This window comes from Mytilus edulis, chromosome 5, assembly GCF_963676685.1.
Source record: "Mytilus edulis chromosome 5, xbMytEdul2.2, whole genome shotgun sequence".
Classification (NCBI taxonomy): domain Eukaryota; kingdom Metazoa; phylum Mollusca; class Bivalvia; order Mytilida; family Mytilidae; genus Mytilus; species Mytilus edulis.
In genome coordinates, this window is record NC_092348.1 from 47655572 (window position 1) to 47681543 (window position 25972).

A 25972-nucleotide genomic window follows, 5' to 3' on the forward strand; every position below is an offset into this window, starting at 1 on the left:
AATTGATAAAGTGTAATTCCTGTTCTTCATCTTGATAGTTGCTGGATGGTCTCCAACAATAAAAGAATCATTAATATCGTAAAACAAGGTCAAGATGGTCCCTAGTGTCGACTTTAACAGTACTAGTACTTAAAGTATTATACTGCACTGTCACTATATTTAAATCTAGTCATAAAAAAAATCACCAAAGTCTAAGTACAATACAAGACAAGAACAGACAGACAGATTCGGTATTAAGGATTATGAGAATTACGATTTTTGCTTTACCCATCACATATATATATATCGATCTTTTTTTTAATGTTATCCCTAAAACCTAAAAGTCTTAAAATACAATGAATTTTGTTATTGCTATGAGACCAGAATATTGTTGAAAAAATAGTTCAGAATGCACGATTTTGCATTATTTTTCTCAGAGCGTCTGGGGCTTTCAGCCCCCACCCCCGACCCCTCGCCCAAAATTTTTCGCCTCGCTACGCTCGGCGTATATTTTGCCTCACTTTTAAAAGAGGCTAGTTACGGCCCTGGATAAATTCAACAATACTTACTGTTATCTTGATGATATTTTTTCGTTAAATGATCAAGAATTTTATCAATATACTGCTGAAAATTTACCCCAAGGAATTTACTTTAAATAAATCAAATCTATACGGTAATAACTGTCCTTTCCTGGATTTAGATATTTTGGTTTTAAACGGGAAACTCCACACTTAAATTTACGACAAAAGGGACGATTTTTTGTTCCCTATTGTTAATTTTCCACTTTTGGATAGTGATGTTCCTTTGACACCATCTTACGGTGTTTATATTTCACAGCTCGTTCGCCATGCCCGTGTCTGTTGTGACGTTTTTGATCATTTAACGAACGCAATCTATGTATTACTGGTAAATTATTAAACCAGGGATATCGTTACCATAAATTACTTAAAACCTTTACTAATATTTTCCATTGATATAAAGATTTGGTTTTTAAGTTTGGCTGTACCTTGTTTCAAAAATTGTTTCAAACGGGATAGCACATCCTCATTTTTACGGAAATGTTGTTAACCGTGCCGGAAATTTAGAAATGATCCTTGTAAACTTATCGCTTCTTTAAATAAACTCATTCTAAAAGTTTACCAATTCAACACTGTAATAGGATCATTAAATATTGTTTTTATTGGTATTAATATTGATTTTGTTATCAGCAAAATAAAAGCAAACAAAATATTACTAGTATGTTATATACATATATACATTCATGGATTTACAATCTGTCGATACATGTAACTTGGCATTGCACAAGGTCATTTCTTTCTCTGACTGTTTATGACGTCTCAACGCTAAATCCATTGGATGTTGGATGTGAACGGATTGATAGTTTAGTATTAGATGCATGATTTTTTTATTAGTTGTAGTGGCTTTGAACTAACTGACAAATAACTGCAAGTTCTCTCAGATATGTTCTTAGTGTCTTTTTGTTGTCGGAATGTACTAGTACTCGGCCACGTCCACTTGTATTTTTGTCCATCTGATGAGTTAAGCCTTTTTCAACTGATTTGTATAGTTTGTTTTTATGTTTTTATGTTGTACTGTTATACCTATGTCAGTGTCAGGTTAGGGGAAGGGTTGGTATCCCGCTAACATGTGTAATCCCGCCACATATGCCTGTATGTGTCTATTCCAAGTCAGAAGCCAGTAATTCAGTGTTTTTCGTTTGTTTTTGTGTTGCATATTTGTTTTTCGTTCATTTTTTTATATATAAATAAGACCGTTAGTTTTCTCGTTTGAATTGTTTTACATTGTCTTATCGGGGCCTTTTATAGCTCACTATGCGGTATGGGCTTTGCTCATTGTTGAAGGCCGTACGGTGACCTATAGTTGTTCATGTCTGTGTTATTTTGGTCTTTTGTGGATAGTTGTCTCATTGGCAATCATACCACATCTTCTTTTTTTATATAACAGTCAACTAACAGTGGTATAGACCAAGGGCTTTATAATTTGTGCGAAAAAGGAACATTTTGGGATTTCCCATCATCAGTAAACAATCAGTCTATCTATTTCGTAACCTCAGTAAGCATTCCCATTTAAACACTAAGTACTAATACTTTTATTTACCCGATATCTTTATGTTTGATTTGGTAAACGATGAACCCAATCAACGCTGCAAGCACAATAAGTCCAGCTATAATACTAACAGGTAACACAACATTGTTATTATCGTTTTCTTCATTCTGTACTTTTCCTAAAAATAAATTTCATGTTAGAATGTCAGTCGTATTGAGATTCATTTTTCAAGCTGCTGAAATTTCCGCTTAACATTTTCTTTTATTAAGAAAAACGTATCAAAATTCTTTTTGAATAAGAGAAGTCAATTAGATGATGAATAACTGATCGACTATTCATTATTTTATAGTGCGATACTCTAAAACTTGCTCTGATAATATAGTTACGAAAATTGAACCAAATTGTCCACATCTTTACGTGCGCTTTGTGGTTGTTGTCTAATGGGGACAATCCAGCTTGCGTACTAAAAATACAGCATGTTAGCAAAAAGTAAAATCACAAGAAAATACTGAACTCGGAGGAAATTAAAATGGAAAGTCCCTAATCAAATGGCAAAATCAAATAATAAAACACATCAACAAGTGAACTTTATATTTTGCCTTTAAATGAACCAATTCTATTTTAGTTTTACATTAAATCATACAATTTATCAAAATACACGACAAGCCTTACCGGTCCTTGATGACTGAAATTCAGATTCTGATTAATTTACAAGATGAATGCCATTTGTGGAGAAATGCTAAGTGTGAGGTATCAACTATATAGCTCATTTAAGACCCTGTGATTTTTCGGAAAATGTTTTGTGAAAACGAAGCACCAATTTTTTCTCAATGGAATCACATTTGACTATTGAGGTTTGCCGGCAAGTTTAAGAGTTGTTTTTTAACAATATATTGTGAAACAGTAGAAAAAGTTACCATGATAACAATATGAAGGAAACAGTAATAATCCTCATGAAACAACCAACCACACACATCTTAACTATTTAGATCACTTTTCCACTTTGTGTCCATGGAATGGTATTTTGTGAGTTATATTATATACATGTAAATGTTCTAAAAGGATGTATTGGATCAATCAGTATTGATTTTCATTTTTTAAGGATACTGATTTATTGATAATAAACTCATCATATATATATACCAGGATTAAATTTTGTATATACGCCAGACGCGCGCTTCGTGCACAACATGCTCATCAGTGACTCTCGAATCCCCCCCCCCCAAAAAAAAAAAGAAAAAAAAAGGTATAATAAAGTACGAAGTTGAAAAGCATTGAGGATCAAAATTCCTAACAGTTTTGCCAAATACAGCTACGGTAATCTATTCCTGAGGTAGAAAAGCCATAGTATTTCAAAAATTAAAATTTTTGTAAACAGTTGATTTATACATATAACTATATCAATGATAATTCATGTCGGCACAGAAGTGCTGGCCACTGGGCTGGTGACACCCTCTTGAAATTAAAACTCCACCAGGAGTGGCATCGACCCAGTGGATGTAAATAAATTCATCACAGATACCAGGATTAAGTTTTGTATATTCGCCAGACGCGCGGTTTCGTCTACAAAATACTCATCAGTGACGCTCGAATCCAAAAAAGTAAAAAAGGGCAGGTAAAGTACGAAGTTGAAGAGCATTGAGGACCAAAATTCCTAAACGTTTTGCCAAATACAGCTACTTTAATCTATTCCTGAGGTAGAAAAGCCATAGTATTGCAAAAATTCTAAATTTTGTAAACAGTAAGTTTATAAATTTAACCATTTCAATATATACTGAGCCCAAAAAGTTTAGCAACACTTTTGTTTTAATTTTTGTTGTTGTTGTTTCTGGGTTATTTTTCTATTAAACATCATTGATATAGTCCTTAGGTTTACCTGTAATTTTAAACAGTCGAACTTTTTTCGCGCCATTTCAGCTTTGCACGTGTAATTGATATTTTACCTTCTGTACCTGTACTTTTATAACGAAATTTTTCTTGGCACTAACTTTCAAAAACACACCATTGTTAAGAAAAACACATAAAAATTCGAAAAAAAAAAAGAATTTGGCGTCACCCAGGCCTCTCCAAAAATGACTGTCAGATGGCTCTTAGAATGGTTGATGCCGGGATGAGGGTTGCTGACGCCGTGGCTCGATTTAATGTGGATAAGTCAACGGTTTAGAGACTAATAAACAGATATCAACAAATTGCATCAGCACATGATAGGTAGATATGTCGTATACCGAAAACAACCATTGTCAAGGAGGAGCGCTACCTTCGCTTTACGTTAACACGTGTCAAGTTTTTTCCGGCCGGCCACAAGAGTAGTGCATTGACTAAGGGCAGCTGCTAGTGTGCCTGCCAATCCATCATTGATGCACTTAGAGCATGGCCGAGCAATTGATTTTGAATACCACTATACTCATTCCCGCATTTTGACCTTCCCACGCTCCATACCAAAAATATCGTAATGAATATGAGTGTTAAACATTCATGTTGCTTCTGACATGTCATAATTCCATTTTTTTTTAAAACTTATATGATTTTGTAATAAAATAAAATTTCATATTTTTGTTGCTAAACTTTTTCTGGCTCACTATACATTAATCCAAATCAGACGATTAATTGAAACAGACTCAACGATTCAGTAATTGGTATAATAACTGAAATATCTGAATCCAATAAATATTAATCTAAAATTGATTTCTTTTTTAGAGTTGAATAGTAACGAATTTCGTACTCGTTCACAGATTGAATCTTGAGTTTCCTTGATATACAACATTCTAATTTCAATAGTAGATTTTGAACAGACATTTAGGAACCTGGTTTCGAAGGATTCAAAACAAATGAAAAAACACAGTTCGATTAAGACTTTACATTTTTTACAATGTGTATAGACACGTATATGCATATTTAAATGCACAAAAAAAAAGCAAAGATACCCAACACCATAAACATATTTCTAGCACGCAGAGCTCCGATTGTTTAAGACCAAATGGTGTCTTACCCCAAAAATATATTGATGATGATGGCATCTGTAGCTAAAAATTATTAAAAAAAACTGCAGAACTCCAAGTTAATTAAAAAAAGGGGGAAGCCCATAAAACATGACAAAATTATACACTTGACCATATCAGCAAACGGAACGAATGGAAGAATGGCTTCAGAATCTTTTTCAGCCATGACAAGTTTTATAAGTTTTAGTGTTTCATATGTATCGACTCTTCCATTGTTACCAATGAGCAATTTTACAGATTCGACGATTCTCAATGTTTTTTCCAGGTTTTAAAGAACCGTTGGCATTTCCCCTTTTATCAGTGCAATGATTTTATTTGTAATGTCATTATAAAACTTTAAAATAATTGTTAATATATTTATACGTTTCAAAATGATTTAATTTTGTTAATCGAAAAATTGAAATAAATTAATATTTGAATAGAACTATTACAAAGTTTTTTTTTCACTTCCATACGTTACATCTTTCACATGTAACATCTGCCATATAAGTTGTACATACCTGATTCTGTTTGTTCAGTTCTTGTAAGAGGACAAGTTTCCTTAAAAAAATATTGGTATTTGAGCACACTGACTTTTATATATAAATAAGACGGTATGGTCTCAATACGAAATCAAATGACACAGAAACTAATACTTAGGTCACCGTACGACCATCAACAATGAGCAAAGCAAAGACCGCATAGTCAGCTATAAAAGGCCCCGAAATGCAAAACTGTTCAAACGAGAAAACTTGACAGCCTGACATTGATACAAATAAAGTCAGCAAGCCAAAAAAACAACAACTTTCATCTTGCTAGCATTATGAAAAGAGCTGTAACAAAAGTATGTCAACACTCGGAGTATAGTTAAAAATGACAAACAACTGAATAAAGATATACGTTACATAGGCTGAAGTTTACTTAACTGCTAGTAATAAGTGTAAAATATCCCTTACAAATACCAAGAAATTTCTACCAATACAATCGATATCGTTTTAATTCGTAAAATACACATGAAAACGTGGATAGGGAAACAAGTTATTGTTACTTATATTAATCCCTTTCCACTTTAAATGTGCAAATATTGTAAATCGCTCGGTGTAAATCAATTAAATGAGATATCTGTTCCGTTGGCCTCTGTGACTAAGTGGTCTAATCAGTACAACTACTGTATACCTAGTCTGTCAACACTCGGGTTTTGTTCAAACCTTGCACGTGACATGTGCTTTCAACTTTAATTGGCGGTTCTCTCCGTGCACTCCGGCTTCCTCGACAAATAAAAATTGAAATGTCATGAATTGGCCAATAGTGTTGAAAGTGGCGTGAAATAGCAATCAATAAATAAACCAAACAATATAACCAAACAATCATCAATCAATGATATTTGTTCTCTTTTAAACAAATTCTATCTCTTGTCCGTCAATGAGCGACGCATGTTCGTTAAATCAACCTAAATTTATAGTAGATTGGATAAATTGTTAGTACTTTAGATCATTTTCAAGACGAGAACAGTTAAGCATTGACTTCAACAAAAGGCACAAAAATGTGTTTCGACTGTGATACAGGTAAAAATTTGGAGTGCCGAATAGAGCAAATACAAGACGATAAAAAAAAAATATCAACTTGTAACAGACAAACTACGGAGATCTCTGATAAGTTTTACTGCGCCAGCAAATTTTGATTTATAAGGAATGTGAAACTTAAAACATAGCTTCAACCAGATGTAGATGCTTTTTTATGACATGCAATGCAATACAGATGCCCAACACATAAGATAATTCTTAATGACAAACTTGAGATTTTCATATAACCATTTTTGTAGTATTTGTCATCCTTGGGGATCAAGGACAAAATAAACCTGTTCAATTAAACAATAAATTTGAGAAGAAAGATGTGCAATTGTAGGTAAAGAATTAACTGTACTCGAATGACGATTTTTAGCGGATACAATGCTAAAGTATTGGTATAATTTTTTTATTCACAAAAAGAGTTCAAGCTAGCGAAGAGACAGACGAGAAGAAAAATTAACTTACAATAGCAGTACACGTGACGTTAACTGTGTTACAGGAATAACATTCCTCGTCAAACACAATTAAAGTGACGACTTCACCATAATTGGAACCATCATTAGATACACTAATCTCATAACCATCAGCAAAGACCGTTGCGTCGGACGTTGATCTCTTTCGTCTAGCATTTGCAAACTCACACGACACCATGTAAGAATGTTTTATTACTGCTTTCGAAATAGTTGGTGGTCCTGTATATGACCTGTTATTTTCGAGAATCTGGAAACAATATAAAAGTAACAACTCAATGAAATGTACTGCATGAGAACTGTGAATATGACTGAATATAGACTTTAAATAAATATTTTACGTTTAAACATTTTGGCAACACGTTGCCTGCAATACTAAGGCTTTTCTACCTCATGAATAGATTACCTTAGCTGTATTTGGCATAACGTTTAGGAATATTTTGTCCTCAATGCTCTTCAACTTCGTACTTGATTTGGCCTTTGTATCATTTTTTGATTCAAGCGATTTGTAGACAAAATACGCGTCTGACGTAAATATAAAATTTCAATCCTGGAATCAATGATGAGTTTATTTAAACCACTGGACCGATGCCACTGCTAATGGAGATTTAAATCCCGAGGGTATCACCAGCACTTCTGTTCTGACACGAGTTATCATCGATATGTTCATAATATAAATTAAGTGTTGACAAAACTTTGAATTTTTTAAATACTAAGGCTTTTCTACCTCAGGAATTTATTACCTTAGCTGTATTTGTAATTTTAGGAATTATTGGTTCTCAATGCTCTTCAGCATTGTACTTTATTTGGCCTTTTTAACATTTTTTTATTAGAGCGTCACGGATCAGTGATTTGTAGACGAAATGCGCGTCTGAAAAAAATCTAAAATGTTAATCCAAGTATTTATGATGAGTTTATTTGCATGATAGTTCGATTCCTTAAATCGTCGTTTAGATGCCATAAATTTATATTTACAGTACACTTTATAAGTTGTAAGTAATTTACAATGCAGGGCCGGTAAATTTTGCGTTGTGCATACAACAAGAATATTTCCACACCCCTGCATTGTCAATCAAATACAAATCTTAAAGTGTCAAAATTCAGGATTTTTTTAACGCGGATCGTGCAAAAAGATTTTGATTTTTTTCATTGCTAAAGGATCTGCGAATACATGCAGAAAAATAGTCATCTAAAATGACTGCTGAGTGACATAAAGCTGTTGTTTTTATTTTTGAAAATAAATATAATAACTTAAATGATATAGATAAATTAAAACATATCCTCAATCCTGAAACAAAACAGGACACATGCAAATTAGGCTCCTTTTTAAAAAAAGTCACTAAGACTGAGGGCAGGGAGTCCTTAACATGATTTAAATCTCTTGTATATATATATATATTGATTTTAAAAAAAGACAAGGATTATAAATCAAAGTGTCTGCATCGTTAATTTTCATTGCTTTATATATGTAAACTGTATATTATGTATCATGTTTTAAGCCATTGGCCCATATGGGCGTAAAGTGCTTTTTCAATAAAGTTTATTAAAGTAGGATTGGACCAAAATGAATTGAATTAATGAATACTTTATTTGCAAGAAGCATATACATGCTATGGCGGCAGACGTAAATATATACAATATATAACAAACAAAACACAGCAGAGAACAGTAGTTACAGAGTATACAATAATATTATGACCATATATGTGATCTAATTTTCCAAGCTGCATTTAAATAATTCCATAGTTTTACTGTCAGAGATTTAGAATGAGCTTGTAATAAATTATCAAACTTATGCCGATTAAAAAGATATACTCGTTTTCAATTTGCAAACAAATCAAATTTGGTTTACATTTTAGCTCACGATGTTTTGAACTATTTGTCTTGGATAATACCAGGATTGTTTGCTACCAGTCGTATCCCAAAAAAACAATCGATAAATTTTGAGATATAACTTAAACTCTTTAAATTCATCCTAGATACAAGGAATAAATGGCGGCCAATCTAATCAAACGTCAAATTATAAAATACCTCAAAATGTTGAATGTTGCACCAAACATCAGGAGGCATAAAGTGCCCCATAATGTTAGTCTTTCTACATGATCTAGCTCTAGATTGGCATAACCCTAGCTCAGGTACGCTAATGTTGGTCGGTGCTGTGGTTCTTGACCTAGAACAATCCTCCCCGCCAAACATGGTGTTACATACGCATGCACCTGTTTATTAAAAGAAGCAAAAGGTTATTCCGCATTTTTATTAAAAACGATATAAAGAAAAGAAATATTCGTTTGACCATATAGGACAGATTTTCGGAATTTTCCATCAATGTAAATAGAAAATTTTCCATTATTTGACCGTTGCACACGACTCCAATTTCAAATACCTCTTCACCATTGATTAGACTAGTCTGACGATCTAGATGTCCGATCGTAGGTGTAAGAGGTCATACTTGTCTATCATGGTATTTATATTAAAAAACATGTCTTTTCCTCACTTCCGTGAAACGTATCATTTGAATAATTATACTATATTTTCATATCCGTTCACCATCGATTCGACTGGTTATTATGTGACACTCTTGTTTAATTTTTTTTTTAAAACTTGCATTGTCGACACATTGTCAATCTATATCAATTCATTTCATTCGCATCAAAATATATTTCAACTATAATCCATAGGAGACTGCTAGAACATGAGACATCGATTATCTTGATGAATGCTTTCATCTGCCATTTGCATAGTAAAACGTTCAAAAACTTTTACACTTAACACATGCTCATCGTTAAAACAAATCCAATATTTGTTTTAATTATACCTAAATGATTAATATAGAAACTTACAAGGTGTTCGAATGCAACCTTCAAAACATTTGGCAACATATATTGAAAGCAAAATGTCAATTATTTTAACCCAACGCCTGGAATAACTATTTCGTAGCTTCTTCAATAATCTAAAACGAGACGACTTTTAATGAAAGATGATATGTCGAATGTTGTGTCTGAACAAATACACCCTGTTCATTTAGTTAACGAATATTTCAAGGTCTATGTGTTATTCTTCTTGAAAAAAAATCTAATATAGATTAAGTGCTTTCCATGATAGAACGAAAGCAAAGATGAAGTGACTACAAGTTCAGTGCACAATAATTTTTGTTAATGATTATCCTGCACTAGTTTGAGTGCAAAAAGAATTATGACTCATTCCATTGTAAGATATACACTGTAACCGGAGAGCATGATTCTACATACAAAATCGTCTTTGTCTCTACCGGGACTCGAACCCGGGACCTCTGTGTTACAAGGCAGTGCGTAAACCGACTGAGCTAAAGAAGTATTTCCTTAGCTCAACCGCTTACGGCTGAATAAGTAACTACCAGATTTTCTAATGGAAGTAATCCTGTCACACTCCCCCCACCTAAAGAGTCATTATACCATTATGACTCTCACACAACCATACCCTAGCTAGAATTTCTCTCTAAGTACCGTGTGTTTGTTAGTTGGGCGCCAATGTAACCGGGGAGCATGCTTCTTCTTGCAAAATCACATGTCTCTACTGGGACTCAAACCCGGGACCTCTGTGTTACAAGGCAGCTTGTTAACCGACTGAGTTAAAGAAGTACTCTCTTAGCTCAACCGCGTAATATTGACTAAGTATCTACTTTATTTCTAAGGGAGGAAATCCCGTCACAACACAAAGGAACATGATTCACAAGGGACACCTTCGATATTGTGCCACTTAACTGATGACACTCATATAAAACCAAATCTGTTATTACAGTAACGTTAGAAACCGGTAGTTAGATACTAGGAGTTCTAGGGAATACAAAACCTTTTTTTATAATGAGAGTCATTCCCAGAAGAGAAATACATAATCATATGCAACTTCCAACCACTCATATAAAAACAAAATATACATACTAACAATATCATTTATTACAGTTTGATATGTAACTTACCGTTGATACAATTCCCATTAGAACTACAGTTGTTTAAACAGAGTAGACTTGTGAGTTTTTCTAGCACTGTTTTACCGTCTTCTGTTGTTTCTTCCTTTAGAGTTTGGTTCCTTTCCAATTCTGATTTTGCGGACGTAAGCATGGTGGCCAAAGTTGTAGACATAAAAGATGTATCCCCTGCAGCCTGCATTTACACAAAATTTAGAAAATAATTAATATCAAACATATTTTTCACATTTTCTTCATTTAAGCAAGTATTGTCTAATGAAAGAGTTGATGAATCATTAAAGTTATAATACCACCTACAATAAATTTTAACTTAGCAACACAATTTACACAACATGTGCATAATAATACTGCCAAATCGTGTTATAAATATATGATGTTTTCTTACAGACAGCTGCATTTGGAACGAGAATATTTTGCCTTGCATATTTGAACTTTTTAACATTAATTTATAGCAGAGTGAAATGTTCTAAAAATGACGAACAATTTTCCCTTTAAACCTTTACATTTATCAATCCATTCATCAATATTAATACTACTTTCTATTTTTTCTTTCGGGATAAAATTCTTTATTATATACTTAGTAGTAAATACAGATAAATTGTATGTGTAATACAATCAATGGAAAGAGTGCTGTGTCCGCCACCCGTGATGATATCGATATCAGCACGGTTGTAAAAGCTTTATCACACCTTTAATCTGTATGACGTCACGTCATCGATTGCAGTCACTGTTGCAAAGCTTCATCATTTTAAAATTGTTTGTATGGATTCTTTAATGATAGAAGATGCACATAATCAACTATGACAACATTCTCTGAAAATAAATATGTCTCAAAATAATCTTGTTAAAAGTTTTGTAAAATGGCTAGCTGTCAAATATAGATAACATAATAATAAACAATACACAAGCCCAGCTGAAACTCTCACAATTTCACGTTCAGTGAACTACGATATCCGCTTATAACCTCTAGAATAGGAACATTTAATTTATTTAGTACATAAACATGATAAAACCAAAATTTAATATGACGGAAACATGCAATTTTCTTCCTATCGTTTGCAGGGCATGACAAATACCTTTATATCATCAACACAGGTTTCAATGTAGTCATCTGGATATTCCCCGGTAATGCCACTTAAATCGGGTGGAAATCTTTCGGTTAGATACTCTCTACAAGAAGACACCGCAAGTTCATACGTCCATCCATTGCTCCATTTAGGTACCTTATCAATGCGAAAAAGCTAAGTTGTATAAAATCTTTACATGATGTTACACATACGTGTGCATAATGAAAATAAAATATAAAAGAAATAGTCAAAATTGACAGTAGTTTTCCATTTTTTAAAACTTGTATACCAATCAAGAGAAAACCCTTAAAGAATCATATGGACTCAAGTCAGGATAGGACGGAGTGCGTCAACAGAATTGAAGTAATTAATATATATAAAACATTTTTTAAATAGCTGAAATATGGAAGAGATTAGATAATTTGGAATCCATAATATTAACGGGACAAATTCTATTGCGCCGGATGTCTTTTCTGATAGTTAACGTCTCTTCTGTAATGCTCGAATCAAACGAAAAAATACGAATAAAAATAATAATACAAACGTTGAAAAAAGCGCCTTTAATTGCAGATAAACAAAGACTTTGACTAAAAAACAATATAGTAAAAGGTGCCATAATGGAGTATTCAATGATCCCCGAAGTGAACATTCAGATGTAGAGAGAGAAAGGCATTGGGAAAAATCGAATGTTTCTGAAATAAATAATGTTAAAATTGGTATTGTCCTTTATTCAAACGACCAGAGACAAATATATATGCAGTTCATAGATAAAACTATCTATGGGGCTTGTTGATAGCTGTTCCACGTCAAAAGTTTTGCCCCTTCCCATTCAAATTTCCCAGCCTTCGCATTGGTCAACCCTCCCTGCAGAACACAACTCTTGCTATTCAATTTTGAAAATTTCTTTTTTCAGCGTTGTGAAAAAGGGTTACCTAGAATTATCAACCACGTCCGACATTATAACCCATAATAAAGAAGGTTTTCGTTTGGTTTCCGCATGGTGTATAAATATCCAGCTATATCCGTCAATTATAGGACCGTTAAATACTATGTGCCGCGCTCTGCACGTTTAAGACCATTTCTCTGTAGTTGATTGCAAGGCAAATTTCTGAATGATAGTCCAACCTTAAGGTTTATGCAGTTCATTCAGATCTAATCCCTTCCAGAACCTTCTGTTTAATTAATTGTTCATTTGTTCTGAATCCAACTATCAATACAATATTTACCATCGGACGTTAAACAAAAAAAACCAATCCACTGATTTTTCTATTATATCCCGATGTAGATAAACGAAGAAAATATTATTTTTCTGTTATCTAATAACAGGAATTAGTGTTTTTAACTAGTTTATAAGGTCATACCTCAAGAGTGACTGAGTCGTCGAAAACATCTTCTGAAATAGTCAGTGGCGTAAACTCAATTACATCATCCGTATCATCTGTGCTTCTTATCACCCTTTGCAGTGGATCACCAGCTGACCTTTTATTTCTATTGCCATCTGAACATCTTGTATCAAGCGAAAAGTCAGTTTGTACATCATAACATGCTTCCATTGGTTGAGAGAGGTTGCAGTGCAGAAAGTTATTGTCTGTTATTCCTCCTTGAGGTCCACCCTCATTAGCACATGTGCAGTAAGATTGTAAACTATTCTGATATGATAAAACTGGCGGGTTTTCGGCAAATAAGGACTCACTGGTCCCTGTTACCCTAAAAATGTAAATAAATACGAATAACATATTTTCAATAGGCTTTGTATTCAGAGATTTGCTAAACAACGAAATCAAATATCCACGAAAATGCAAGATTTCAGCAATCCACGAACATTGATACCCAAGAGAAAAAAAATCACAGTATGTACACTGGTATCATCATAACCCATTTTTTTATTTGTTCTTATTTTGGTTTTGTAACTTTTAAATGCAAGCCAACACATTATTCGTCAAATTTCTTGAAAAAGAAAAAGAAAACTTATGAAACAATCTTACAAATAATTATTTTTGTCAAAGAACTCCATGTTGTATATATAGAATTGTTTTTGTTTACTGCAGTTATTGCATAAGCTAAAACGAACTTGTACATTTTAATTGATGTTCATAATAACTGAAAAATATTTGATTAGTATTAATAAAAAAAGTAAAATCACAAAAAGACTGAACTCCGAGGAAAATTCAAAACGGAAAGTCCCTTTTCAAATTTAGTATATAACTAGACAGATAGTGAACGCCGAGATAGTATATATTTATGATTTTAGATTGACGATTCAAATAATGTGTTTTATATAGGTGTTATAGATATATGCAAATTCATGTATGAATGCTAGATTTTATTTTTTTAATCAAAAAGAATTCATTAACTCACTCCCATGATTTGGCAAAATCTTCTATAATCGTCGTTGTAACTGTTTCATTCCTTTTACGAAGATCATCGTCTGTTTTTCCGTTCTCATTGCTTATGTATCCACAAAGTCCTTCTGCACTACCAAGGTCTAGGACTGAAGGTTTTACAGTAATGTAACTGATATAGTCTCCACTAACCCTAAAGCTTACTGTTGTTCCGATCGACAACGTCACCTGTTTGCAACAATGACAAAAATCTTAATTATTGTCTTGATAGCTAAATAAATTAAAAATTTCTCGTCACCCCATTGGGCTAGCCGTTTTACATGTAAACCTCCTAACAAATAGATTTGACGCGCAGTCACTCCTCAATGTAATTAAAAGTTGAACTCAATACAATAAGTACAAAATGATCGACAGTAAAGTAGGGATTCATTCGCTATTAAATTTTATTGCATTTATGATAGTTTAACAAAATATGTATTTGTATGCGAACTATAGATTTAAAGACGTTCACCAAAATTTTCGGTTTATTGCTCTTGCTACTCCCAAATGATATCGCTGAGACATAGGCACTTATTTTCTATCCATGGTAAGATCTACTATCCCCATATATTACGATATTATGTAATGAAAGCCAAATTCTCTAGTAGCAGATCTTGCCATGGATAGAAAACAAGTGCCTGTGTACTGTCAGGCCAGTCGTTTGTTTTCTTTCTGTTCGTTTTACATGTACCATGAAACATAACAATGCTGATTTCCTGTATATTCCTCACAAGTTATGTTCATTTGACATAATATATAGCTTTACAACAATCCCAGTGACCTGTTTCGTTTAATTATTCTTGAAAATAATATGATATAAACTACATTCTCGCAAATTAAACCCCTTTGCCAACTTTAATACAATTCTGAGAAAATATCATACTATAATACTAGTGGAATCATTTTAAGATCTTATAATAAAGATCTTTTGTATTCAGGACGTTTCGTCCCCGAGGGTATCACCAGCTCAGTAGTCAGCACTTCGGTGTTGACATGCATATCAATTATATGGTCATTTTTATAAATTTTCTGTTTACAAAAATGTGAATTATTCGAAAAACTAAGGATTTTCTTACCACAGGAGTAGATTACCTTAGCCGTATTTGGCACAACCTTTTGGAATTTTGGGTCTTCAATGCTCTTCAACTTTGTATTTGTTTGGCTTTTTAACTATTTTGATCTGAGCGTCACTGATGAGTCTTATGTAGACGAAACGCGCGTATGGCGTATAAAATTATAATCCTGGTACTTTTGATAACTACTTACCCTGAAAGATACGTGACGACATTTTTTTTTCGAGGCCTACACACAGTGGTTGCAAAAATTGAAATAATTTTATATTTTAATTTAAAATTTATAACATGACTGTTATATCATCTCAGTTACGGCCATGAAATAAAATATAAGAAAAAAGCTTAAATAAATTGATGATGAAAAATTAAAAGACAAATTTGGGAGTACAATGGAATCAAATCTGTACGAGATCAAATATAGAAGAGAAACAAAAGCATATAATACCGTTTAATAAGACAGATGTTTAGGTGACGCGGTAATCCAACACAGAGAAGTTCAATACAATGACAATGAGTCAGAATTGTTAAGATCATACTTCAAAATCGCCCAGTCGTGGCACTGATACCTTATTCATATAATATTTAACCTAATCGCGGCATACTTAGTTTACTTTTGGCATATACAAAATACTTAATTTTTGGAGACCAACTGCTCATTTTTCTATATATATCTATCGTACCGCGGGCAAATTATCACGTTATGATTGGTTTAATGCCGTCACGTGGTGACCTCCTATGGTTACGTAAGGGGTTAACAAAATCCATATGGGGTTCATGACGTCACGCCTCTATTAATGGCGACGTCATATTCTACTGCAATGTTTTTATATTAATGGTTCTGCATGATTGGTGACGTCAAATTTTTATTTTGTTGTGTTCCATTTTTTATTTCTCTACGAAACGCGCATAAAAGGGTTTCGCGTGCGATAAATTCGTTATACGATTCACTACTGACCCCCTACGGACTTCCGGCCTCATCTCCTATGTATTTTACTAAACCTGTATGGATCCGTAGGGGGTAAATAGCGAACCATATAAATATATATATATATATATAATAATTTTAAAAATCAAGTATTCAATATTTAAAAGTACTAACATCATATACTCCTGAAGCGGCGTTTTCCTCTATAATCATGCTTTTGTCATCACATATGCGTTTATCGACGAAAGGTGTCGATAGCCCACGGACGTATTTAACTTTTTTGGATATATTTTTACAAATTCTAACAACAAACAGAGATTGACCAGCCTGAATAGCCACTCCACAGTTGCACGATGCAGTTCCACATTTTGTAAATAATGCATTAACCTAAAATATAAGTACAAATTATGAATATATAAACATATTTATCTTAATTGTAAATTGTAAGATGAAGATTATGTCACCCACCCCCACTAAACAAAAATGTTTGATCGAGACAAATATAGAGACATTTGCAATTAGGTACCCCAAAACATCATGTGTTATACAGTCTCCAACAACGACAAGAAAAACTCAATATATAAACAGTTTGCCTTAAGTAAACCAAGCAGTATAACCAAAAAGTATATACATAATTATTAAAACAACAACAGCAATGTGACATTCACAGTCATAGTACATGCCTTATTTAATAAGCATCAGAGAAAAGTCTAGTCATAGTCGAAAACAAACAAAAACACACAAAAGGGTCAACTTGACCTTAGGGGCTTTAAAACTTACATTTGATAAAAATTCCAAATACTAAAACGTATTAAATAGCTTAGATTTAAAAAAAAAATCCAACTACTGTATGCAATTTCAACTAGCTATTTTAATAAGACTAAACAACTACTTGATGTGGCATTTCCACGATTTCATAACAAGAAGAGATTTGACTTTTGTAACTTTTGAAAATCAAAATATGTTTGGTACAATTTTATTACTGGAAAACAGACGTTAGAGACATTGTGTTTCTGAGCATTGCGTGCGTCCGACCGTCCAAAATCGTTTAGATAAGTTAATTAAGCAAGAGGTTGGGGCTACACGAACCAAAAATATAATATGAAATTTTATTTACGTATACAACGTATCTCAAACAACCTTTTTTCACAAATGCCATTGTATTACAACAACATATCGAATGCATTTTTGATCACGTTTAAGTCATATACTACAAATTACATCGTGCTTTTTAGTACCTGTAATAATATTCTAACAAGAAACACTTTCTGATAGAAGAAAAATATGTTACGAGTGAGGTTTGCTCTTTTGGTTAATTTTGTAATACATTCTTAAAACCAACGAAAAACATGTGTCAAATACACGGGTTTAGTAGGATATTATTGACAAGCACACACACATAATACTCGGTAGAAAAACTTGACGAGCAAATATTAATATCAGGTGGGAATTAATATTACCTATATACCTGATATGGATATTTTGTATTTTTGTACAGGATGTACTCTCCAACACCGTAGTAATCATATCGTAATCTGTCTGCAGTCCAAAAGTGAGGATCGTTGAACACTTTACATAGGCGATTTTTCATTTTTTCATCAGCATCAGAGACTAAAATCTACAAAGTTATTAATGTGATATTTAGTTAAGTTCCTACGTTGATAGCATTGAATAGTGACTTTGTCTGTAGGACAGGCATTGCGAAACCGTCTATACATGGCCACAAAATACAGAAAACGACAACATAGTCAAATTTCTCTTGATAATGAATCTTAAGAAATTGAGAATTAAAAGGAAAATGCAAGTGTCCGGCTAGATCATGTTTTTTTTTAGCGAATCAGTCCATTTTTTTTCGAGTGTAGGTCGTTTTTTTTCGAGTGATAAAACAACTGCTTTTCAGTAGTTATAATATATTTTTATATGACTACCCATCTTATTTTGAATACTATACATGTTTTGAGCAACAAAAAAGCACAATTTCCTTGCATTTCACCAAACAATTCAGTGTTTAATATTGAAACAGTGAAACCGTTCGGGACTTTCAACATAGGGTTGAAATTAGAATTAGTTCAGCGACTTAACACACTATAAGTATGTAGACTCATAGGACAAACGGGAGTTCTCACTCCAAAAATGTCCTATCATTTTTAACTGAAATCTATATTAAAAAAAAATAATACCAAATTACTGTTTGAGCAATTTTTATGAAATAGATACCACACAAGATGTAGATTTATCTGAAGTTTAATAGTTCTCTATAACTATGTGTTTGTAGTTTTTGAGAAATAATGTATTCGTATTCGTATATCATGCGATGATACGGAATGATTTCCAAGTAATGAAGGGACTTAAAATGTTATCTGTTGATTTTTGATCATGTAAACAAGACTTCTTAGTAAAATAGGTAACGAAATAGAAATAAATGGATTTCTCCCATCTTACATTAAGCTTTTGCTAACATGGCAACAATTTGGCAAGACTGAATAAAAAATACGAAGCCATGTCCGGACGAAATTGTAACTGTTCCATTTCATTTTGATCTGTTCGGACGATATGATTTAAGTTGATTTGAACTTGACCGAATGTAACATTTTTCGATTCTATACAGTGTTAATTACCTCTATGTCAGGACTAGTAATGTTGTCCCAAGCACCTGATAAATCAACCTTACTTATGAGTGACGTAAGTCTTATTTTTGTTGATCGTTTTCTGTTCCCACTGTATTGACCGTCAATATATCCTGTCACATTAAACTGAATTGACTGTCCCCCATATTGTGAAGGAACTGTTAACCCACAGAACTGGAAACTATTGAAAGCAATGTCCTGTTGCAAAATGTTGCTTGAAGAACAAGTTGTTGGCACATTTTGATATTTCGGCTGTGTAACGTAAAGTAAATGATTACAATGTGAAACTTGGTCAGCTCGAAAACAACCAACCGGAACGGTAGCCGTATATGAGATTATCGTGCTCTCACTTTCAAGTACTTGGTATTGAAATTGATCTGGCTGGAATTTAAATACACCAATTAAAGTAACTAAATTAATTTTGAATTTATTTTTAAATATTCAAATACTCAAACAAATTAAACAACAAGATACTGTATTTTATTTACTACATGTATCCAATTAAAAATTTTCACTTATCACAAAAAAATTAATAAAAATATTCGTTCGGTAACGTCATCGACTACCAGCTGAGACGTACGCATATCTGTTAGTGTTGTAACTTATTTGTCTGAAAAATTGAAACTTAATCATAAAATATTTCATGTATTGCATACTTTGATGTGCTATTGTTTATCAAATGTATATATTATTAAACAAATTATTTTGACAAGAAATAGAAGGAAAGGTACAATCAGAATGTCTTAGTCTGAAAAAAATTTGTCTCTGCAAAACAGTATACCGCAAATAGGATTGTATATCTAACACCTACAACCACTGGTGTTCCAAAGTGATGGAACACTGGAAGTAGATATCTTTCAAATATTGACGAGCTTATAAAGGCAAAAAACAAAAGCTAGGCAAGGAATCAATGCATTGCATGGGGCGAATTTGCGCGGAAAACATTGCACTGGAGGTTCATAACGGTATAAAACTGACGACAGAGCAGTGTTATTATAAAGCTAAAACGATACCAGTGTGCACATTGCTTTTAGAAAAATAGAATATTGAAGGTATCAATCCCTTCATGCATGTACTATTTTTTTTCCGAAAAGACTCAATGTATATACATGAAACCAAAAATGTCGTATTTTATTTAAAAGAGAGGTACATTACGTACGGTCTAAGTACAAAACGTATAACAAATTAATTCAATTAGACAGCTGCTGGCTAAAACGTCGGTAAAAGAGAACATCTACTTACGTATATACCAGCTTTGAACCAGTCACTCTCAAAATAAGGACCTGGGAGGCTTTCAGCTTCATTTCGTATTCTTACAGAACACCTTACCTATGAAAAAACGTTTGTTATACATTGTTTGGTCTATCATTTGTTTCAATCTCCAATAATCATATCAGATTACAACGTTATAACTTTTATCATGATTTATTACAAAAACATTTGCCCTGCCTTTTTGGTCAGATTCGCAAATAACCAACATGTTATTTTATTGATATCATTCAGATATAATTTAATTTTGGATGTAACGCGTCTTCTGATTGGTTGACGTTATTTTGTTATGAGCCCATAGACATGATTTAGTCATGTGACCGTGACGTCATCAACGTTTTTTCATGGTTTTCTCCGGTTAAAATGGAATTTAGAATTAAATTATAAGAAATGACTGTAATATTTTATTCTGTCTATTCGAATAACATAAAAAATGTGGTGCACACTGTTAAATAACACGCGCGTTATTCAGTGTTCACCAAATATTTTATGTTATTTCTTCATTGACAGAAATACAGTTTCAATTTATTTGCAGTGTGAGTCGTTTGACCCATAATATGTAAAATCTGTTTTGCAATCGATAATTATTCACGAAGAAAAAAAGGGCAGAAATGTGACTACAAGATATGCAACAAATCAAGTTTCAAATATGTTATATAAATATTTCAACACGATAATATGTGTCGATTACTTTTCAAACATATATTGCTTTTAATTATCGTAATGTTTACACGATCGAGAAGTGTCTTAGTTAAAAAAAAACAATGTCGTTTGTTTGTCAAATAATATAGAATGATATAGACAATCCGTTCTTCTTTATATTTTGAAACATACTTTTGAAATATTTTTTGTTAATAGTAATATTTGACACAAGTGCACCTTAATTTAAAGAATATTAGCTTACTATCATATTCATGTAATGTTTTCCAACCCAGTCTTCGGGGCGAAGGTCTGTTTTTCTTATATTACTATACAATATGTTGTTGTGTTCCGTGACATAATGTTCATTTATATACCAAAACACGTCGTACACGTAGTTTAAAACTTCATCAAATTTGCATTGGAAGACAACAACAAGACTTGGAATTCTAGATTCGCTAGGATTAACAGGATCGCCGGAGTCTAATGTTGATTCAACTCTTGGTATTATTGCCTCAGTTGGAAACCCTGTGTCTATAGCATCATGACAAATACATTAATGAACTGATGAACCAATTTTCATAAAAAACTTTTATTTGCCATGTACTGTGGATTCATTATTATTCGTTGGATACCAATTTTCGTGGATTTCGTGGGTACCGGGAAACCACGAATTTAAATATTCAACGAATTGCAAATTTTCTAAAGGAATATATGCATACTTTGTAAAAACCACGAAATTAAATACCCACGAATATGCAAGTTTTCCTCAAATTACAAAAATTGGTACCCACGAAAATAAATGAATCCACAGTATTCTTTTGATCTCAAGTTTAGACAGTTTAATCAACACTTATTACGCGTTAAAATTACTAAAAAATAAAATAAAAACATATACAAATAGGACGAAACAAGTGTATAACAGATTTTGAAGTATAAACCTTTGCTTATAATAGATTTCAAAGTATCGTTATTCTAGTTTTAAAAAATTTATTTCCAATGAGTTAAGTAATTCTAAAAATGATAAACCAAAGTTTAGGTTAATAATGTAATGTTAATAATAAACAAATATTATTAGTAGCAATAAGATTGGTAATAGCAAAACGTATAAAGCATAAGCCTACAAAAATCTATTTTGGTTTATTCATTTGATTATGATAATGTAAATCCCTTATTCCTTGATTTAAATATTGATATATACATGACGAATGTGTGATGAATCCGTGAACTTTTGAACAGAGTGCTTTCCAGATTACAATTTACAATTTGTAATTGCTTAGATGGGCATATGTTTAAAATTGATTTTCTTCTTGAACTGATAAGGCCAAAACGCGATTTTTTTTTCTTTTTCTATCATTGATTTTTGAAACCTTTTTTTTCTCCCAAATGATACAAAAAGCAATAATACTTAAAGTATAATCATGCTCTGCTTAAATTTGTATTATATCTTCGCAGATATGTGAAAAGAAAATTCTCATCTTCAAATTTGAGTTCCGCTTTTTGTCATCGTTTTATCGAAATAAATAATGACCCGTTATTTTCTCACTTTCGAACTTTGTACTGTAAAAATTTCTGAAGGAAAGGTAAACGCTATACACATAAATGATTTCTATTGTATAACTTCTCAGATTTATAATTTTGATATATCAACATTGAAAACAAATATGTGTGTAATAAGTCTATTAGAAAAAATTGACATAGTATACAATATTCGCCATTGAACACTATCAGAGAACGTCAAGGTAATTCACATAAAAAAAACAAAGATCTGTAACAAAAAAAATACCATATATACTTACTAGAACAGTCTGGATGATATCCATTGATTGACGACCAACCATCTGGACACTGTACGCCTCCTGTGCCTTAACATAAAATATGAACAAGGGTAAGAATATCATCGGCAAAAAATCATAAATGTGCATGGCTAGATATACTTTGCTCATCAATGCTCTTCAATTTCATAATTTATTTGGCCTTTATATATTTTTTTATTCGAGAGTCTTTTGTAGACGAAACGCAAGTCTGGCACGAATACAGAATGTTAATCCTCGAATGATAAGTTTATTTGAGAGTTTATCCCAAACAAATCTATGATAAATTAAAATTGTCTTATTTAGAAAAAAAACTTAATGATAATAAATTAAACGTCTCTGAACAGAATTGCTTATTCAAATAATGAGGCCACAAAATATATAACCACGTTTTTCAATCGTTCTTGCAGTTTTTCTCAAATTTTTAAGTAAGTACATAGTTTTATCTGTTTTCTTATTATAAATCTTTTATAATTGGAATTTCGTACAGGACGTGAAACTAACAAGGGACAACTTCGTCGGTCATCTTCAAATGTGTTAATTCGTAAAAAAAAATAAGGAAGTGTGGTATGACAACAATACACCTCTTCATTCCCTCTCTGTGCACCTTTCAGCATATCATTAAAAACAACATAAAAAATAAATTTAAACGCTTTGGTAAATCGCTGTTAAGATTTTGAAATGTTTGTATCTTTCTCAATACAGTTGGTCAAACTCACCAAAGCAATATGCAGACTTTGCTCGTTCACTTGTTTTCAGATTATACACATTGTAGTCTGTACAGTTTTTTATATCGATATTCCAGGAATCCTCACAAAAATCATTAAAGGTGCGTGTACAAACTCTTCTCGTCACCACCCCATCATCGACTGAAGGTAAAGAACCTGTAATATTGTTATGAAAAAGTAACAATTGTAGAAGGATGCTGTTACGTTTTCTTAAACTGTTTAACTTCAACTCAGACAAACTTATCAGAGAAGTAAACGTTGGAAAGGATTTGGTCCATTTTTAAGATAGTGATTATTTTGATGTTTTTATTATTGCGAAAATGCGACATGGTCATAATCGCAATAATTTAAACTAGAATTTTTTATACAAATTAAACAGGTTATTTTTCTCAATATCCCGAAAATCATTATCGCATTTTAGTTTAAATTGACAAATTGCATTATTTAAAATAAATGCACGCAATAAATTCTGTATCTACGATATGTTACCATTTTGAAATGCGAAAGGCAGGGGATGGGGATCATCCATTTCAGACTCTCGATTTGTCTATGTAAAGCCAACCAGGCTATAAATTATAGTTCGATAGTCGAGTAATGCATTTCCTTGTCAGTTTTATGTAAGGTTGTAAAATAGTATATGTTGTATGGTGGCAAGTAGATGGCGTACATATTTGATCAGCTTTATTTGGTCTGTCGTTAGTTTTATTAATGTTACTTTATATGCCGCCACATTATATTTAAGTTTTTATTTATATATGTTTTAACATGTACAACTTTACGACAGACATTTTTTACGGTTATCCGAGAATTCAATTTTGAAGTTATAATTTTCCTCACCTTGACAGTAATATACTAATTTCTCCCGCGTATGGAGTACAATATGCAAAAGCTTACAGCTTCTATTTAAACTTTGAATCGTTGTGTTCCTCTTGTAGATGATGCGTTTCTCTCGTTTTGAGTTTGTAACTTGGTTTTATTATTAATGAGCGAAAATCAAATATGTAACATAGCAACAAACGACAACTTTCTCCCAAATCTTGGACAGTGGTGTAACAGTACAACTGTTGTTTATTCTTTAGTTTTATATGTTGTGTAATGTGTACTATTGTTTGTCTGTTTGCTGTTTGTCTTTTTCATTTTCAGCTATGGTATCTTTCGTCCCTCTTTAAGAAAAAACTTTAAAAAGCAATTGAAAAGGCGTAACTCATCAGATGTATACATAAAGAAATACATCTATCAAAGACATAAAGTTAACAGGGCCGCGTACTTGTACATACCAACAACAAAAAAGATACTAAGAACAGATCTGAGTGTATTCACAGTTTTTGACAGCTAGTTCAAAGTCAATACCAACTAAGACACAAAAAAATCATGCATCTAAGACTACGTTTATGAAGGGAAGGCTAGTACAGCATTTCTAATATAAGTTCTGGAGTTCAAGGCATATAAATGTTGAAAATATGCTGCTCGAATTTATATTTTTACCTTGCTTACAATAGTACTGCTAACGAACTTTTCATTCTATGATTATTTACTAATTCGAAATAAAAGGAGTTCTTTCGGAAATTTCAATGTCTTTATTCACAGAATTTAATTGGTGGCTTAGATTTTTTCAACACTTTTAAAATAAGCAGAATTAAAATATAATTAAACTATGCATTGTGATTGTGCCTGATTTTCAAATGATGAAGACATAATATTTTAATCAGTTTAATTCAGGTCTGGAGCTGGCATGTCAGTTAACTGCTAGAAGTCTGTTGTTATTTATGTATTATTGTCATTTTGTTTATTTTCTTTTTTTACATCTTCTGACATCGGACTCGGACGTCTCATGAACTGAATTTTAATGTGCGTATTGTTATGCATTTACTTTTTCTACATTGGCTAGAGGTATAAGGGAGGGTTGAGATCTAATAAAAATGTTTAACTCCGCCGCAATTTTTCGCCTGTCTCAAGTCTTGTCTGATTTTTAATTTTAGTTTCGTATTATTTAGAGTTTAGAATTACGTCCATTATCACTGAACTTGTATACACATTTTAAGGGGCTAGCTGAAGGACGACTCCGCTTGCGGGAGTTTCTAACTACATTGAAGACCCATTGGTGACCTTCGGCTGTTGTCTGCTCTATGGTCGGGTTGTTGTCGCTTTGACACATTCCCCATTTCCTTTCTCAATTTTATTAATAATATTACCGTTCAGCCATATAGGGTACCATGTTCCACATCTAAATGTATCTGGTGGTTCATTCGGAATATCTGTACCTGATCTGCTGATAATCCTATACCAAGTCTCAAACAGAACATCATCACTTATAACTGTGTCTGTATCGAAGTTCAAACTATAACTTGCAGATCGTTTCTCTTGATTCTCTATTTTGTCATAATTTGTGCAAGGACCTATATATTTAAACATAAGTTTAATAA

At 32.5% G+C, this 25972-nt stretch overlaps 1 protein-coding gene across 1 annotated transcript in view; it reads right to left on the reverse strand.

Annotated features, from left to right (window-relative positions):
* The window catches only part of LOC139523817 (von Willebrand factor D and EGF domain-containing protein-like), a 38602-nt gene that overhangs the window by 4192 nt on the left and 8438 nt on the right, over positions 1–25972 (reverse strand). The window contains exons 2-17 of the mRNA XM_071318104.1: positions 25742–25945; positions 23541–23705; positions 22807–22872; positions 21273–21541; positions 20342–20428; positions 19091–19480; positions 17941–18090; positions 16647–16859; positions 14452–14663; positions 13455–13800; positions 12103–12249; positions 11018–11201; positions 9094–9278; positions 7058–7312; positions 5546–5585; positions 2098–2224 (exon numbers count right to left, since the gene is read on the reverse strand). Of these exons, the coding sequence (XP_071174205.1) occupies positions 2098–2224; positions 5546–5585; positions 7058–7312; positions 9094–9278; positions 11018–11201; positions 12103–12249; positions 13455–13800; positions 14452–14663; positions 16647–16859; positions 17941–18090; positions 19091–19480; positions 20342–20428; positions 21273–21541; positions 22807–22872; positions 23541–23705; positions 25742–25945 (3040 nt within the window). The remainder of the gene's footprint in view (positions 1–2097; positions 2225–5545; positions 5586–7057; positions 7313–9093; positions 9279–11017; positions 11202–12102; positions 12250–13454; positions 13801–14451; positions 14664–16646; positions 16860–17940; positions 18091–19090; positions 19481–20341; positions 20429–21272; positions 21542–22806; positions 22873–23540; positions 23706–25741; positions 25946–25972) is intronic.